Source organism: Tachyglossus aculeatus, chromosome 4, assembly GCF_015852505.1.
Source record: "Tachyglossus aculeatus isolate mTacAcu1 chromosome 4, mTacAcu1.pri, whole genome shotgun sequence".
Classification (NCBI taxonomy): domain Eukaryota; kingdom Metazoa; phylum Chordata; class Mammalia; order Monotremata; family Tachyglossidae; genus Tachyglossus; species Tachyglossus aculeatus.
In genome coordinates, this window is record NC_052069.1 from 103848071 (window position 1) to 103866383 (window position 18313).

An 18313-nucleotide genomic window follows, 5' to 3' on the forward strand; every position below is an offset into this window, starting at 1 on the left:
ACAAGTAGGAATCGGTACCTAGTCATTAGGGAGACGGCGATAGCCATGTGAGTGGCGCCAAGGACTGTGGGAGGCAAGGAAATGAGGATTGTGAAAGAGTAAGCCCATGGAAAAGATGTGCTCCAGACTCTGAAAACGGGGAAGACGACTGCATTTCATACCCCGCAGTCCAGTTGGCGTCACCTCCTGGTGAAGTGGTGATTAAATTTAACAATGAATTGAGGTCAGAGCTGGTATTCATTGAGGGGAGAAAAAAATGGTGTAACAAAAGTCTTCACATCATCATCTGTGGGTAAGTACACTCTCACCTCCTAAATTTCTGAGTTCTTGTTGTCCCAAAACATTTGTTGTTGAACATTTATTAAGCCCTCAGTGTCCTCTGTCCTCTTTAGAACACGTAACATGATCTAATCGGTGTCCTGAAAGAAACAAGATACCTTCTCTTCCCTTCTTCTTACAAGAAGCCAGAGGGTACAGAATTGGCAGGTGCAAGCTTTTTAACCCCTTTGCTGGTATTGGCAGAGTGTTCCCAAACAAATATGCCTTGGCTGTCAGTAAGGAGAAGAATTTCAGAGTCCGAGGCATACCTGCAGCCACAGCAACTGCTAAGGCAGCCACCGGTCCTAACTGAGGTATTCTGAGTGATTTTACTCTTTCCCTCTGGGGTGGTGGAGTCTGAGTGGGGTGGAATCTCCTGGATGGCACAGAGGAGAGCTGGTGGCCGGCCGGGCCGTCTCATGGGCAGAGAGCCAAGAGCACAGGGGTACAGTTTTTATTCCTGACGTGGCATGCACAGAGCATGTCAGGAGCAAGGGCCCGTGGGGGCGACTGGAAGATTAATTAGGTGTATACTCAGTGCTTCCATAGTGGGAGTTTTCACGGCATATTTTGGCTGGAATGCTATTAAGTAATTAGGTGTGCGTCAGAAGAATATTCCCTACCTGGATAGAATGATGCCATCGGAGGTGCCGGCTTTTCATTTTGAGAGCCGGGGGTGCAAAGGGAGCTCGGAGTTTTATAGGAATGGGAACTAGGAGGGAAAGGCTTCAAAGCACTAATCAATCAATGGCAATTTATTGAGCACATAATTACTATTATTATGTAGGAAAAATCAATCAGTGGTATATATTGAGCATTTACTGTGTTGTGTGTGTGCGCGCACGGCGTGAGTGTGTCAAGTGGAATTTGCCAAGAAAGCCACCCCCCTTTTATAGGAGAAAGGAGTGTTATAGTTCCTTAATTTTTCTTAATTAAAAAAAAAATTGACTGGCCTTGAAAAGGATGTTGAAAAGCTGTGAGATCTTCCTTGGTGATATTTAGGAATATGCCGGACATCTGAATCGGACTCCTCCATAATCTAGTGTGTCTTAATATTCCTTGACCCTTCGCCCAACTTAAACACCGTTGACTACTCCCCTTTCCTGAAATGCTATCCAAGTGCTTAGTAATCAGTAAATAGAATTGATTAATTGACTGAGTGATCAGGGTTTGGTGTTGCCATCACAGAGTTCATCTAATTCTCCTCCTCTCTGATTGGTTCTTCTCAGTTTTAGTAACTGGCCCATCTTCCACCTCTTATTCCCAACCGTGGAATGACCCACATAAAGCTCTGTCCTGAGTCCCTTCCTTTCCTCACTCTGTTGGGGAGACCATTCACTTGCAGGACTTCAACTACCACTTGCACTCATTCATTCAATCATATTTATTGAGCGCTTACTGTGTGCAGAGCACTGTACTAAGCGCTTGGGAAGTCCCAAGTCTAGCCTTTCTAGCCTCAGACTCTTTCCTACTAATCAGTCTGCCATTTCCTTGTACCTTAAGGACACCTCTCTCTATGGAAGCCCCCCGTCACCTCAAACTCAACACGTCTAAAACTGATCTTTATGTTTCCTCCTAAACCCTCTGGTCCTCCTAAATTTCCCTTCTGTTGATAACACCACCATCCTCCCTATTCCAATTCCCCTCAACCTCAACTTTTCAGTATCTTTCAGCTCACACATTCTACTAGCCACTGTTATATCTCTCTGGTTCTTCCTTTCTGCAGTAAATAGAAAATACCAGCCATTGAATTCAAGGGACTCCATCAACTCACTCCCCCATACCTAGCCACTCCACTCTAATGCACTCTCCATTCTTTGATACTTTGTTCCCAACTCAGCCACCTCCAACCCCTTGCTCGTGCCCTTCCTGCCCTGTAACTCTCTCCCTCTTCAAATCTGTCAGGCCACAGCACACCCCATCTTCAAGGACCATCTGAAATCCTACCTCCTCTGGGAAACTTTCCCCCATTAATTTTTCTTTCCCTCAGGTCACACTGTGGCCCAGTGGAAATATCCCAGCTTGGGAGTCAGAGGACCTAAGTTCTAATCGCAGCGCTGTCACTTTCCTCCTGTGTGACCTTGGCCAAGTCTCTTAACTTCTCTGTGCCTAAGTTCCCTCTTCTGCATAATAGGTATTGAACACCTGTTCTCCCTCGCCCTTTAGACTGTGAACCCTGTGTGGGACTGATAATCTTGTATCTGCCCCAGGGCTTTGTACAGTGCTTGATACATAATAAGAGCTAACCAAATGTCACAATAATAATAATAATGGTTGTTATTATTTTCTTCCCAACTATCATCTCAGCATGCCTGCATAATCATTCACTCTACTACCTATTTTATCTTGTTCTTCTTCCTACTCCCTCTATGTGTAAACAATATTTTATTTGTACTCTCCCAAGCGCTTAGTACAGTGCTCAGCACATAGTAAACTCTCAGTTGATTGATTTTTTTGATTGATGTCTGTTTCCCCCATTAGGTAGTAAACTCCTAGTGAGCAGGGAACATGCATTTTGCTTTATTTAGTTGTGCTTTGACTGCAGACTCCTTGTGGTCATGGATCAAATCTATGAACTGTTGTACCTTCCCAAGCACTTAGTACAGTACTTTGCACATAGTAAGAGCTCAACAAATGCCACCAATCGATTGATTTTTTTTTTCCCCAAGGATTTAGGAGGCACTCAGTAAATACCATTGGTTGATTGATGGTTAAACAACAGTACTACATGACTGCAGAAGCTTCCTTCCTGTATTTTGACTGACCTAGTTGCTAGTCCTTTGTTAGGTAACCTTCAGATAAAATCCCATCCATTCATTGGCTGAAGAACCAGACAAACCAGTCAAATGAGCGCACCTAAAGAAATGACCACGGTAAGCTAAGGGAGCGACGAAAAGATGCTTTCTTCAGATATATCAGATTTTTGTTCAGAGGTAAATGATATGGTGATTTTTCTCCATGAAGCCTGCTGCTTTAATCAGTAGCTTGGTAATGTGCTCTACACCCTGTTAGGAAAATAATTGTAAATTAGCATTCTTAAAAGTTGTTTTTCTTTCCTTTGCAGGTGTATTACTGAGAGCAACTCTCAGCATTTTGGCTGTATTAACTCTGGGCTGTCAGGGGACACAGAGGCTTATGAGGAGGTTCTGCCACGTAAAGCCGTGTCTAGTGAAGGCAGCAAAGAAGAGGGGAAAGGAACGGAAAAAGAAGCTAAAATATTATAACACACCATGGTAGGTAATTATACTTGTTAGGCCATTTCTTTTAACCTGCTGTTGAATGCGTTAACAGTAAATTGTGAGAAGAGAATTTGTGATTATTTTTTCAGTACATACTCAGTGAAAGATGGCACTGTACTATTTAAGCAAAACAAATGGGATATGTGATTTATTATGTAGGCCTTAGACCACAGAATGGAGCCTTACAAGTCTGCAGTCTTTGAATTATTTAGTATGAATGAGAGAATACTCATAAATAACATTGATAAAACCGGCATTAGCAAATTGTTGTAAACGGCCAGGTGACCTTGAACTGAAGATTACTTATTCAGTACAGAATTTTTTGCTTTCTATGCCCCCAATCCAAGGTTAAATATTTTTCCTTTTTGCTAAAAATTAAGATGGAGATTAACACTACTATCATTACCATGAATATTGCAAAGATTTTACCCAGCCAAATAGTCATTCGCATTTAACCACTTGAGATGTGGTGATCAAATGAGTAAAAAAAATGTCTTGAAGTCAAGGAACCGCCATTCTGTTTAAAGTTCAGCCTTTGACTTATTGGGGTGACCTTTGACAAGTCACTGAAAGTTTCATTCCTCAGCTTGTTTGACTAGAAAATTTTGTTTTGATATGCCACTTTTCTACCACTTGAACACATAAAAATTAATGCAACAGAATGAAAGGATAATATTCACTAGGATCTTACAAGTATAATGACAAAAGGAATTATACTTGTCAGCTATAGTAAATTATGAAAAATGTTGACTTACTCTAGGTTCTGTGTAGTTTCTTAAATAAGAGACCATCACTAACGGATGGCAACTAATATGAGACATTTCAAGTTGGAATATTTTTGTATAATTTTGATTATTGGAAAATGAAGAAAAAACTAATTCAACCCTGTTTTTTTTAAAAAAAAGACTTGCCCTGTGATTTTAATAAAATTGAACAAATGGCTAAAATCAGGGAGGTGGCATTTCTGAAATGTGAAAACTGATTTCATATTGTCTATCAGAGCTTTATAGAAATGGTGTTGCCACCTTAGAAAATCAAAATCTTTGTAGGAGGGAAGGCGAATTGCATTGCAAGCTAGCAAACTACAAGGATGACAAATTAACTGTCCGTCAATTAACTGGCAATATTTGCGGGCCTACTATTTGCAGAAGAGGGCATGGAAGAGTACAGTAGAGTTAGTAGACATGATTCGTAGACCATATGCTCATTTTTGCTGGGAACATGTACACCAACTCTGTTATATTGTATTCTCCTAATTGCATAATTAAGTACTCTGCACACAGTAAGTACTCAATAAATACCACTGATTGTTTGATCCCTACTCTCAAGGATCATGCAATTTAGAAGGGAAGAGGACACTAAAATCAATTAGAGGAGATAATAGAGTATAAAGTTATGTAAGTGTTACTGGGAGCCGAGGGGTGGGTGTGAGTGCCCAAAATAGTACAGAAGTGCTAAGTGGAAGTTTGGTGGGGGTATGTGGGGGGAAGGTGAGAAATTAATCTGAGAAATCCTCCTGGAGGGGTCATTTCAGAAGGGCTCTGAACAGGGGGAAAGCAGTGGTCTGCAGGATGTAAAGGAGGTGAGAATTCTAAGCAGGAGGGGAGGGTATGAGGAAGAGATCTTTGGCAAGAGAGATGAGAACAAGGTGTAGTGAGTAAGTTGGATGCTTTGGACACTGCAGACCACCCCTTTCTCCCACAAGTAATATCTAACCATAGTTTTACTAACATTGTCTCATCCTGGTTCAAACAGTCAATCAATCAGTGGTATTTGTGGAGCACTTAGTGCAGAGCACTGTACAAACAGCACCTGGGAAAGGAAGTACAACAGAGTTAGTAGATGTGATTCCTGAGGATCCCTTGAGGTACAAGGGGAATTTTATGGAGATCATGCCTGTTGGGTTCCATTTTAATTGATGAAATAGATGGCATTAAATAATTGAAGTAGATTACAGAAAGGAAAATAGTGGGGTATAAGGATATGTATACAAGTGCTGTGGTGCTGACAGTGGGTGAGTAAAAAGTGCTTAAGGAGTACAGATCCAAGTGCATAGGCAATGCAGAAAGGATGAGGGTGAAGGGAAACAAGGGCTTAGTTAGGGAAGGCCTCTTGGAGGAGATGTGATTTTAGGAGGGCTTTGAAGGTGGGACGAGTAGTGGTCTGTTGGATATTAAGGGGGAGGCACTTCTGGGCCAGAGGGATGACAGTGAGCAAAGATCAGCGATGGGATAGATAAAATTGAGGTATAGAGTAGGTTGGTGGTAGAGGAACAAACTGTGCGGGGTGGGTTGTAGTGGATCAGCGAATGAAGCTAAGAGGGGGAGACCTGAGTGAGTGCTTCAAAGCAAATGGTAAGAAGTTTGATACAGAGATGGATGGGAAACCATTGGAGGCTTTTGCAGAGAGGGGAGTTGTGGACTGAACCTTTTTTTGAAAAGTGATCTGGTCAGCAGAGTGAAGTATGGACTGAAGAGGAGGTAGACTGGAGACAGGAAGGTCAGTCAGGAGGCTGATGCAATAGCCAAGGCAGGATAGGATAAGTGCATGGATCAGTGTGGTAGCATTTTGGATGGAGAGGAAAGAGCAGGTTTTAGAGATCTTGTGAAGGTAGAACAGACAGGATTTAGTGACATTGAATATGTGAGTTGAGTGAGAGATGAGTTGAGGATGATGCCTGTATTATGGACTTGTGAGAAATTGAGGGTGTTAATGTTGTCTGTAGTGATAAAGTCTGGGGAGGACAAGGTTTAGGTGGGAAGATATGAAGAGTTCTCTTTGGACATGGTGAGTTTTAGGTGTCTATAGGGCATCCAAATAGAGATGTCTAAGGCAGGAGGAAATGCAAGACTGCAGAGAAGGAAAGAGATAGTCTGGGAATCTTCTGTGCAAAGATGCTAGTTGAAGCTGCAGGAGCGAATGAATTCTGCCAGGCACATAGATGTGAATGGAGAATCGAAGGGGACCCAGACCTGAACCTTGAGGGACTCCCATAGTTAGAGGGTACTACTATTGTACCCTCTAATTTATTATTGTAATGTACTTTCCCAATCAGTACAGTGATCTGCCCACAGTAAATGCTCAATAAGTTGATTGATAATACAGACACAGTCTAGCATCTGTAGTAGATTGTAAATTCCTTGAGGGCAGGGATCTTGTCTCTGTACTCTGCCAAGCACTAAGTACAGTGCTCTGCAAACAGTAAGTCTTCGGTAAATACCATTGATTGATTGAGTATTCCTTCATTCATTCATTCAATCGTATTGAGCGCATACTGTGTGCAGAGCACTGTACTAAGCGCTTGGGAAGTACAGGTTGGCAACGTATAGAGATGATCCCTACCCAACAGTGGGCCCACAGTCTAGAAGGGGGAGACAGAGAACAAAACAAAACATATTAACAAAATAAAATAAATAGAATAAATATGTACTAATAAAATAGAGTAACAAATACGTACAAACATATATACAGGTGCTGTGGGGAGGGGAAGGAGGGTGCTGTGGGGAGGGGAAGGAGGTAAGGCGGGGGGATGGGAAGGGGGAGGAGAGGGAGAGGAAGGAGGGGGCTCAATCTGAGAAGGCCTCCTGGAGGAGGTGAGATCTCAGTAGGGCTTTGAAGGGAGGAAGAGAGCTAGCTTGGCGGATGTGCGGAGGGAGGGCATTCCAGGCCTGGGGGATGACGTGGGCCGGGGGTCGACGGCGGGACAGGCGAGAACGAGGCAAGGTGAGGAGATTAGCGGCAGAGGAGCGGAGGGTGCGGGCTGGGCTGGAGAAGGAGAGAAGGGAGGTGAGGTAGGAGGGGGCGAGATGATGGACAGCCTTGAAGCCGAGGGTGAGGAGTTTTTGCCTGATGCATAGGTTGAGTGGTAGCCACTGGAGATTTTTGAGGAGGAGAGTAACATGCCCAGAGCGTTTCTGGACAAAGGTGGTCCGGGCAGCGGCGTGAAGTATGGATTGAAGTGGGGAGAGACAGGAGGATGGGAGATCGGAGAGGAGGCTGATGCAGTAATCCAGACGGGATAGGACGAGAGCTTGAATGAGCAGGGTAGCGGTTTGGATGGAGAGGAAAGGGCGGATCTTGGCGATGTTGCGGAGGTGAGACCGGCAGGTTTTGGTGACGGATTGGTTGTGAATTCCACAGTGTCATAGGCAGCCAGGAGGTCAAGAAGGATTACAATGGAGTATTCGTTCATTCAGTCGTATTTATTGAGCACTTACTGTGTGCAGAGCACTGTACTAAGCGCTTGGGAAGTACAAGTTGGCAACATATAGCAACGGTCCCTACCCAACAACGGGCTCACAGTCTAGAAAGTAGCGTCCATTAGATCTGGCAAGGAGGAAGTAATTGGTGACCTCGAAAGAGGGCAGTTTCAATGTAGTGAAAGAGGGAGCAACTGGATAATAGAAAGTCAAGAAGGGAGTTGTTAAGAGAGGAAGTAGAGGCAACAGGTGTGTAGAATCCGTTTGAGGTATTTGGACTGCAATGGAAGAAGGGAGATGGGGCAATAGCTAGGTGATCTAGTAGGGGCCAGAGAAAACTTTTTTTAGGGTAGCGGTTTGGGTGTGTTTGAAGGCAGAAGGCAAAGATCTATCAGATAATGAGTGGTGGAGAGAGGGAAGAAGAGGTGGGTGCAAGGAGAGACATGATGGGGTCGGGAGATGGGAAATAGCTTTTGAAAGCACACTGGTGATTGCCTGAGAGATGGCCAGGAAGGATGAGAGCAGATGAGATGGTAGAAAGGAGCAGGAGATATGAGGGGGGATTTTTGAGAAAATTCATTTCTGATGGTTTCAGTTTTGTCAGCAAGTTGTTGTCTAAGTCATTAGAGACGAGGCAAATTCGGAGATGGGGCATTTGAGAATTTGATAGGGAGTTAATTTGGGAATAGTTTGAAGGGCAGTGGGCGCGAGAGCCTGAGGGAGGTGTGGTAGTGTTGCCGAGTTGTAACAGGTGAGGTTGAATTTGAAATGGCCAAATTCGGCCTAGTGTCTGAATTTCCACCAGTAATGTTCTGAGGCATGAGCACAAGAAGCAATCAGTAAAAGTGACCCAGGGCTGGGGATTGATGGGGCTAATGATTGAACAAGAGAGTGGGGGCATTCAGTTTAGCAGAGAGGATGTGGATTTGTGAGTTGGGAGATGGTGTGGGACAAGTCGAAGAACTATGGAAGCAATCCATAGGAAACCATGCCTGACTTTGGGACCATTTTCGTTTTTTTTTTTTAAACCCAAGGCAGCTGTGAGATGCTATATACAGTGTGGACTTGGGTGGGGAGGAGGGTTCTAGCCAAACCTGAGAAAAAGGGCCCTCTTTCTGCTGTGAAATTCACTTGAATTCCCAGACAGGAAGTCTGGCACTCCCAAAGCTGTGAAACTCACCATTTCTCTCTGTATGCGGGCTGACACATTTCTACTTTAGAAACTGTTTTCAGATATTTGAAAAACAAACAGGCGTCATAACAGTGAATTATATTTTTCTAAACTATATTTGGGGTGGTCATTTTTCAAGTTATATTTTCTTGATAAAATTATTTTTTCCATTTTTTTTCCCAACTCTAAAACAGAGATCTATTCGGTCTTTTGCTAATGACGATCGCCATGTCATGGTGAAACATTCAACAATTTATCCATCTCCAGAGGAACTTGAAGCTGTTCAGAACATGGTATCTACTGTTGAATGTGCTCTAAAACATGTCTCAGACTGGATGGATGAAACAAATAAGTCTGTGAAAACTGAGGGAGAGGCAGAAGTGAAGAAAGAGGAGGCTGCAGAAAGTCATGCCAAGTGAGTGAATTGACCTTTATAATGCTTTACTATACTGCACTGAAAGGATTTAGCCCTTCTGAATAAGGGCCATAGTGTTCTTTGGATTTCCTGATATGCATGTTTGGAACCAGGAAGTAGTTGTGTATGGAATGTTTCTGAGGAGTGTTTTTGGTGGAAAATAAGAAATGAATAATGAAAGGGAATCTAGTCACAAGGAAGACTTTTAATATTTTTAAGTTCAAGTCCAGAACCCTTCCTTCAGAGAATTTCAGGTAAATGTGTTTACACCTTTTAATAGGAGCTTGAATTCTCATAGCGCATTGTGACAACTGAGCCCTTCATGTCAAGCAGCCTGACTTTACATCTGTTGCTACCTAGGGAGGTGCCAGATTTTCCTGCTTCACTTCAGCTCCAAAAGCCATGAAACAACTGGAACATTGGCTGTGTTTCTGGGAGAAAAACCAGCAGCCATTTTCAGGCATTCTAGATTCCAATAGGGGAGGTACTGTAGAGGAAAGTATATTTTAAAGTCATGGTGGATTAGGTTGTTTCATTATGTGTAAAACTGACAAAACATAACTGTAATGCATTCAAATGAAGGATTTACTCTACTGAGAATAATTTGAACTGTAGCTCTTCAGAGAAAAATTCCCCCTGTCATTCTCATAAGATTTGGAGAAATGTAGTGAAACCCGTGTTTTGAAGATGGAGGATACAAGGCTGCTATAATGGGGCTCCTTCATACCCACATATGGAAATTGCTGAGAATAAAACTGGAGTCTGCAGAAGGAAACTGCAGAAGCAGTGTGGTGTCGTGGAAGAGAGCACGGGCCTGGGCGTTAGAAGGACCTGGGTTCTAATACCAGCTCCTCGCCTTGTGTGTTGTGTGACCTTGGGCTAGCCACTTCACTTCTCTGTGCCTCAGTTCCCTCTTCTGCAAAATGGGGACTAAGGCTGTGAGCCCTCTGTGGAACAAGAACTGTGTCCAACCCAATTATCATGTAGCTACCCCAGTGCTTTGAACGGTGCCTGGCACAAAGTAAGTGCTTAACAAATACCACAATTATATTATTATTATTACTTAACATCTCTATGTCTCAGTTCCCTCTAGGCTGTACGCTTTTTTTTTGATAGCATTTATTAAGCGCTTACTATGTGCAAAGCACTGTTCTAAGCACTGGGGAGGTTACAAAGTGATCAGGTTGTCCCATGGGGGGCTCACAGTCTTTATCCCCATTTTACAGTTGAGGGAACTGAGGCCCAGAGAAGTTAAGTGACTTGCCCAAAGTCACACAGCTGACAAGTGGCGGAGCCGGGATTTGAACCCATGACCTCTGACTCCAAAGCCCGGGCTCTTTCCACTGAGCCACGCTGCTGCTTGTACGCTTATAGTGGGCAGGGAATGTGTCAGTTTATTGTTGTAATGTACTCTCCCAAACAGAACAGTGCTCCACACACATTAAGCACTCAGTAAATACGATTGATTGACTGACATATAAAAAATGGGGATTAAAAGACTGTGAGCCCCATGTGGGACATGGACTGTGTCCAACCTGATTAGCATGTGTCTGTCCCAGTGCTTAGTACAACTCCTGGCATACGATAAGCACTTAACAAATATCATTTAAAAGAAAAAGAGTCTTTACTCTCAATTGCTACTCTCATCAGTAACTTCTGCTCCCTCTGGTTTTTGCAGCACCGGGAGAGTGGCCACCTTTGAACAAAGCCTTAACACACCATTAACACAACACCATATTTCGAATCCAGGAACAGTGCCAACCTTTTAGTTTGCCTTGTGGTAAATGGCTTATTGTACCGAGTGTCTCAAAAGTCCCCGGGCACCTACCTACTCACTGAATAATGCTTATCATCTACGGTTAATGCCCAGGGACTTTTGAGTCTTTGTATTTTAAAGGCAGTGAGCTGAACATGTGGAGTGTATTAGTGTATTTTTTTTTCTTTTCCTTTTCCTTTTCCCTTCTTTCCCCTCCACACCCCCCAGCCCTGTCTTTAGAGCTGATCCTTAAAAATTAACTCAGTATTAAGAGTGGGTTCTTGTGCATGGTCCCTATTTGTTCATTATCATGGGAGCCTCTTTAATTTTGTTGTTCGAGCATGAAATAGTTCAAAAAATGGATTTAAATCTAACTTTCTGGATTTGAAAATATATTAGGTAAGATTCTGTTCTTGCTAGCTTGGCTGCTGAGTAATTTGACCAGGAGCCTAGTGACTGATGCTAATGAAAGCTGTCATTTGGGACACCTCATTTCCTAGACTTTGCTCTGCTGCTGATTTGAAGGGCCTTCACCACATTTCTGAAGTACCTGTGCCCTGTAATGAGTTGTTTACGGTTCATCTTCACAAAGTTGTATTCTTGGAAATCCCTGGGTCCCAGGAAAGTGCTTTTTCTGAATCATCTGAGTCTGTGAGAAATAAAATCAATTTTTTTTTAATGGTATTTAAGCACTTACGATGTGCCAGGCACTGTACTAAGCAGTGGCATACATAGAAGACAGTTTGGACATAGTCCATGTCCCACATGGGGCTCACAGTCAAATCCCCATTTTACATCACCTTGCTGTTCTGCTACAAAATCCAGCCTACACACTTTGTTCCTCTAATTATTATTGTGGTATTTGTTAAGCGCCTACTATGTGCCAGTCACTGTTCCAAGCGTTGGGATGGATGCCAGCAAATCAGGTGGGACACGGTCCCTGTCCCACGTGGGACTCACAGTCTCAATCCCCATTTTACTGATGAGGTAACTGAGTCCCAGAGAAGTGGTGATCGTCCAAGGTCACAGAGCAGACAAGTGGCGGAGCTGGGATTAGAACCCATGACCCTCTGACTCGCAGGCCCATGCTATATCCACTACACCATGCTTCTTCTCTAATGCTAACCTGCTTACTGTACCTCAGCCTTTTCTATCTCACTGCTGACCTCTCGCCCATGTACTGCCTCTGGCCTGAAACGCCATCCTTCCTCAAATCCGACAATTATCCTTCCCGCCCTTCAAAGCTGTATTGAAGGCACATCTCCTAAGAGGCCTTCCCTAAGCCCTCCTCTCCTCTTCTCCCTCTCTCTTCAGCATCACCCTGACTTGTCCCTTCATTCATCCCCCCTCCCAGCACCACAGTACATATATATATATATATATATATATATGTATGTATATATATCTGTAATTGATTTATTTTAATGTCTGCCTCCCCCTCTAGACTGTAAGTTTGTTGTGGGCAGGGAATGTATCTGTTATATTGTACTCTACCAAGCACTTAGTACAGTGCTCTGCACACAGTAAGCACTCAATAAATACAGTTGGCTGACTGACAGCTTCAGGGGTGAAACTAACATTGAATGGAAATGGATGGAAGATATCCATAATGAATTATCAAACAAAAATATTGGATGTTAGGGAGGTTTAGAATTATTAGAGAAAAATTTAAAGATTCAAAAAGACACAAAGCATAATAATAATAATGGCATTTATTAAACGCTTACTATATGCAAAGCACTGTTCTAAGCGCTGGAGAGGATACAAGGTGATCAGGTTGTCCCACATGGGGCTCACAGTCTTAATCCCCATTTTACATATGAGGGAAATGAGCATGAGGATTGATGTCAGGAAGGTAAGTATCTCACTGAGTGCCATTGCCAGAGGTGGACCTCTGGACTGGATAGTCCACAGATTTGACTCAGTGTGGCATTCATCATTGCCTTGACCTCTTCGATCAGACCCAATTTGACAACTGCAAGATCTCCTTTAGAGTAAAGCTTTTAAGCACCTGCTGAAAAGGTATCGAGTCCTTTGATTTCTCTGTGGTGCCTTTAAATTTAGTTTAAATATAACAAACTGTGGCTTATTTTAAGATTCTAGCTTCACTTTTCCCTCAATATGTTTATCCATCTAGTCAGGTTCTTTACGGGGATTTGGCCAGGAAGCCCAGTGTGTAAAATTTTAATGGGAAGTGTTCGTAAGGAATAAAAATCACAGAAATATTCAAATTCCTTAATGCTTCTACAGAATTTGAAAACTGCTTGAATCAACATTAAAATAATAGAGGATTGGTAAGAGTATTTTTCCCAATAGAAGAGCAGTTAAGCTTTTCTTGTTTGGTAGAAAGATCATGAATGTTAGTTAATTTTTGCCTAAAGAACAGTTTTTTTTGACTTTCTTATTAAGTACCTACTAGGTGCCATGCACTGTTCTAAGCGTTGGGGCGGATACAAGCAAATTGGGTTGGACACAGTCCCCGTCCCACATTAGGCTTACAGTCTTAATCCCCATTTTATAGGTGAGGTAGCTGAGACACAGAGAAATGAAGTGACTTGCCCAAGGCCACAAAGCAGACAAGTGCCGGAGCGGAGATTAGAACCCATAACCTTTTGAGTTCCAGGCCCATGCTCTATCCACTACAGCGTGATCACTTATAAGTAATAGTATGGCCAGTTACATTTAAAATTCTGGCTAGGACTTAAGCATCATTTTAATATAGATAGAGTGCTTTGTACAGGCTTTTAAAAATGCTTTTTTTGCAATGTCATTAGCTTCTGTTACATCTAATTAAGATTATCCAATAACCCTACTTTGGCTCCATAGGTTTTTGTATTTTTTTCCCTTGGTATATGTTACCATGGATCTGTACTCTTTAGTTTTAAAGGAATTTTGCTTGTGCTTATATCATTCTTATAAATATCACCTTTAAATTACTTTTAGACAAAGTTGGCCAACTGTAGGAAATCATCTCAGCTTTGTTGTTTCTTAACAATAGGTAGCGGGGCATTTTAAAGGTTTTTAAATGTTAATGTGTCCTGAATCTTTCACTTGTGTTTTGAAATGGAACTAGATATATGAATAGATCAGTAAAATGCATAAATGACTTCTCATTTCTTTCTTGCACAAAACAGTCCCAGAGAGTAAAAAAGTTAATAGCCCAATTTAGGGGTAGAAATAGCTTGGTGTGATTTTAAAAAATACCTAAGAAACTTTTTAGAAATTCTGGAAAGTGTGGCTGAGATCAGATTAAGTATCTTCCATATTTATATGACAAACACCTTGTTTCTTCAGTGTAACCTAGTTTCATATTCTGTTTTTAATTAACGAAATATGAATCCTCCATTCCTACAAAGTCTCTCTCCTGTCCTGGAGAGCAGTCCTTGGTTTTCACTAATAATGGAATGCAGTAGAGCATGCCAGTGGGCTTTTCTATTTTCATTGGAGGGCACAGGGACTTCATTTTGCTTTTTCTGTTAATAAGGGGATGTTATGCACATGGTAAAGAGCTCAGTAGGAGAGGGTGCAGGAGGGCAAAACGCTCAAAGAAGGAAGGACAAAGAAGAATTTTAAAGTTTTACCAATCAGCAATTCAGAGTGCTCTTGTTCTTAGCTCTTTACCTCCTCGCTCCTCCCAGTTTACAGCCAGTTCAGAAGTAAATGTTGACCATTCTTGAACTTTTTTTGGTAGCAAAAAAGCACTGATAATTTCCCATATTTTTTTTTCTTTTGCTTGTAGAGTGGTTTCTCTAGTAAGTGGCTCTACTGGCAGAACCAGACTGTGGTAAACATACATGCTGCTTGCCTTCCACAGGCAGCTTTCTTGTAGTGTACATTATGGTTTTGAATATATGAATTTAGGAGGGTTTTCTAATTTTCAGTTCTCCTATAAAAAAGAGATTAAGTAGGAGTGGGGTTTATTGAGTGCCATCTGAATACAATGTGCTGTTCTACGTGTTTGGGAAATACATCAGAAGCACAATACGTGATACCTGCTCACAAGGAACTTTCACTCTAACAGACTATGAATTCTAAAACAAAGGCTAAAGGAACATTTGACTATTGTAGAGCTTTGGTATATTTGATCAAACAATCAGCGGTATTTATTGAATGCTTATTCATTCATTCAATCAATTGTATTCACTCAGTGCTTAGGCTCAGTGGAAAGAGCCCGGGCTTTGGAGTCAGAGGTCGTGGGTTCAAATCCCGGCTCCTCCAACTGCCAGCTGTGTGACTTTGAGCAAGTCACTTAACTTCTCTGTGCTTGTTACCTCATCTGTAAAATGGGGATTAAGACGGTGAGCCCTCCATGGGACAACCTGATCACTTTGTAACCTTCCCAGCACTTAGAACAGTGCTTTGCACATAGTAAGTGCTTAACAAATACCATCATCATCACTGTACTAAGTTCTTGGGACGATACAATAAAACAATAAACAGGCACATTTCCTACCCACAACGAGCTTAAAGACTAGAGGTGGGAAGACAGACATTAATATAAAAAATAAATTAGAGATCTGTACATAAGTGCTGTGGGGTTGGGAGTGGGGAAGAACAGAGGAAGCAAGTCTTCTAGACTGTGAGCCCATTGTTGGGTAGGGACCATCTCTATATGTTGCCAACTTGTACTTCCCAAGCGCTTAGTACAGTGCTCAGCACACAGTAAGTGCTCAATAAATACGATAGAATGAATGAATGAATGAAAGTCAGGGCAATGCAGAAGGGAGTGGGAGAAGAGGAAAGGGGGAGCTTAATCATGGAAGGCCTCCTGGAGGAGCTGTGCCTTCAGAAAGGCTTTGAACTGGGGAAGAATGACTGTCTGTTGGAGTTGAGGAGGGAGGGTGTACCAGACCAGAGGCATGACGTGGGCGAGGGGTCGGCGGTGAGATAGGCGAGATCAAAGAACAGTGAGAAGGTTAACATTAGAGGAGCGAAATGTGTGGGCTGGGTTGTAGAAGGAGAATAGCTAGGTGAAGTAGGAGGGGTCAAGGTGATGGAGTGCTTTAAAGCCAATGTTGAAGAGTTTTTGTTTTATTATGTGCCAAGCACTGTAATCAATCAGTCAGTTGTATTTATTGAGTGCTTACTCTGCAGAGCACTGTACTAAATGCTTGGGAGAGTACAGTACAACTGAGTGTATTGGGTGAGAACAATTTATTAGAGTTGGTGGACAAATATCCAAGGAGCTCACAGTTTAAAGAGGGGAAACAGACAGTCATATAAATGGCTAGTGGGGAGTGTATAGGGAGATGTACTTAAGCACTGTGGGCCTAGCGATGGGGTGAATATCAAGTGCTCAAGGGGTACAATTTCAAGTGCGAAGATAGTGTAACATGACGATGAGTGGGACAAATGAGGATTTAGGGAAGAGCTCTTGGAAGAAGGGATTCTAGTGGAACTTTGAAGGTGGGGAGAGTGGTAGTCTGTCAGATATTATTATTTTATCATTATGGTATTAAGCACTTACTAGTCATTCATTCATTCAATGGTATTTATTGAGCGCTTACTGAGTGCAGAGCACTGTACTAAGCGCTTGGGAAGTACAAGTTGGCAACATATAGAGATGGTCCCTACCCAACAGCGGGCTCACAGTCTAGAAGGGGGAGACAGACAACAAAACAAACCATATTAACAAAATAAAATAAATAGAATAGTAAATATGTACAAGTAAAATAAATGGAGTAATAAGTCTGTACAAACATATATACAGGTGCTGTGGGGAGGGGAAGGAGGTAGGGCGGGGGGATGGGGAGGGGAAGAGAAAAAAGGGGCTCAGTCTGGGAAGGCCTCCTGGAGGAGGTGAGCTCTCAGTAGGGCCTTGAAGGGAGGAAGAGAGCTAGTTTGGCAGATGTGCGGAGAGAGGGCATTCCAGGCCAGGGGGAGGACGTGGGCTGGGGGTCGACAGCAGGACAGGCGAGAAAGAGGCACAGTGAGGAGGTTAGCGGCAGAAGAGTGGAGGGTGCGGGCTGGGCTGTAGAAGGAAAGAAGGGAGGTGAGGTAGGAGGGGGTGAGGTGATGGACAGCCTTGAAGCCAAGAGTGAGGAGTTTTTGCCTGATGCGTAGGTTGATTGATAGCCACTGGAGATTTTTGAGGAGGGGAGTAAGCGCTATGCTGATGACACCCATCTGATGAGAGATGCCCCTGCTCTCTCTCCCTCCCACCAGGCTCGCATCTCCTCCTGCCTTCAGGACATCTCCACCTGGATGTCTGCCCGCCATCTAAAACTCAACATGTCCAAGACTGAACTCCTTATCTTCCCTCCCAAACCCTGCCCTCTCCCTGACTTTCCCATCACTGTTGACGGCACTACCATCCTTCCCGTCTCACAAGCCCACAACCTTGGTGTCATCCTCGACTCCAGTCTCTTGTTCACCCCTCACATCCAATCCGTCACCAAAACCTGCCGGTGTCAGCTCCGCAACATTGCCAAGATCCACCCTTTCCTCTCCATCCAAACCGCTACCCTGCTGGTTCAATCTCTCATCCTATCCCGACTGGATTACTGCATCAGCCTCCTCTCCGATCTCCGTCCTCCTGTCTCTCCCCACTTCAGTCCATACTTCACGCCCGTGCCAGGATCGTCTTTGTGCAGAAACGCTCTGGGCATGTTACTTCCCTCCTCAAAAATCTCCAGTGGCTACCAATCAACCAACGCATCAGGCAGAAACTCCTCACCCTCGGCTTCAAGGCTCTCCATCCCCTCGCCCCCTCCTACCTCACCTCCCTTCTCTCCTTCTCCAGCCCAGCCCGCACCCTCCGCTCCTCTGCCACCGCTAACCTCCTCACTGTGCCTCATTCTCGCCTGTCCCGCTGTCAACCCCCGGCCCATGTCATCCCCCTGGCCTGGAATGCCCTCCCTCCGCACATCCGCCAAGCGCTCTCTTCCTCCCTTCAAAGCCCCACTGAGAGCTCACCTCCTCCAGGAGGCCTTCCCAGACTGAGCCCCCTCCTTTCTCTTCCCTTCCTCCCCCTCCCCATCCCCCCGCCTTACCTCCTTCCCCTCCCCACAGTATTTATTACTCTATTTATTTATTTTATTAGTACATATTTATTCTATTTATTTTATTTTGTTAATATGTCTTGTTTTGTTGTCTGTCTCCCCCTTCTAGACTGTGAGCCCGCTGTTGGGTAGGGACTGTCTCTATATGTTGCCAACTTGTACTTCCCAAGCGCTTAGTACAGTGCTCTGCACACAGTAAGTGTTCAGTAAATAC

General features: G+C 43.4%; 1 protein-coding gene across 4 annotated transcripts in view; it reads left to right on the forward strand.

Moving 5' to 3' along the window:
• Window positions 1-18313, forward strand: part of LOC119926665 (spermatid perinuclear RNA binding protein) — a 119889-nt gene that overhangs the window by 62169 nt on the left and 39407 nt on the right. For 3 of the 4 annotated variants that reach the window (XM_038744926.1, XM_038744927.1, XM_038744925.1), the window contains exons 2-3: window positions 3383-3551; window positions 9122-9342. In XM_038744926.1, the coding sequence (XP_038600854.1) occupies window positions 3549-3551; window positions 9122-9342 (224 nt within the window). In that variant the 5' untranslated portion in view covers window positions 3383-3548. Of the gene's footprint in view, window positions 1-3382; window positions 3552-9121; window positions 9343-18313 lie in introns of those variants that run through there. The other variant, XM_038744928.1, reaches the window with a different exon arrangement.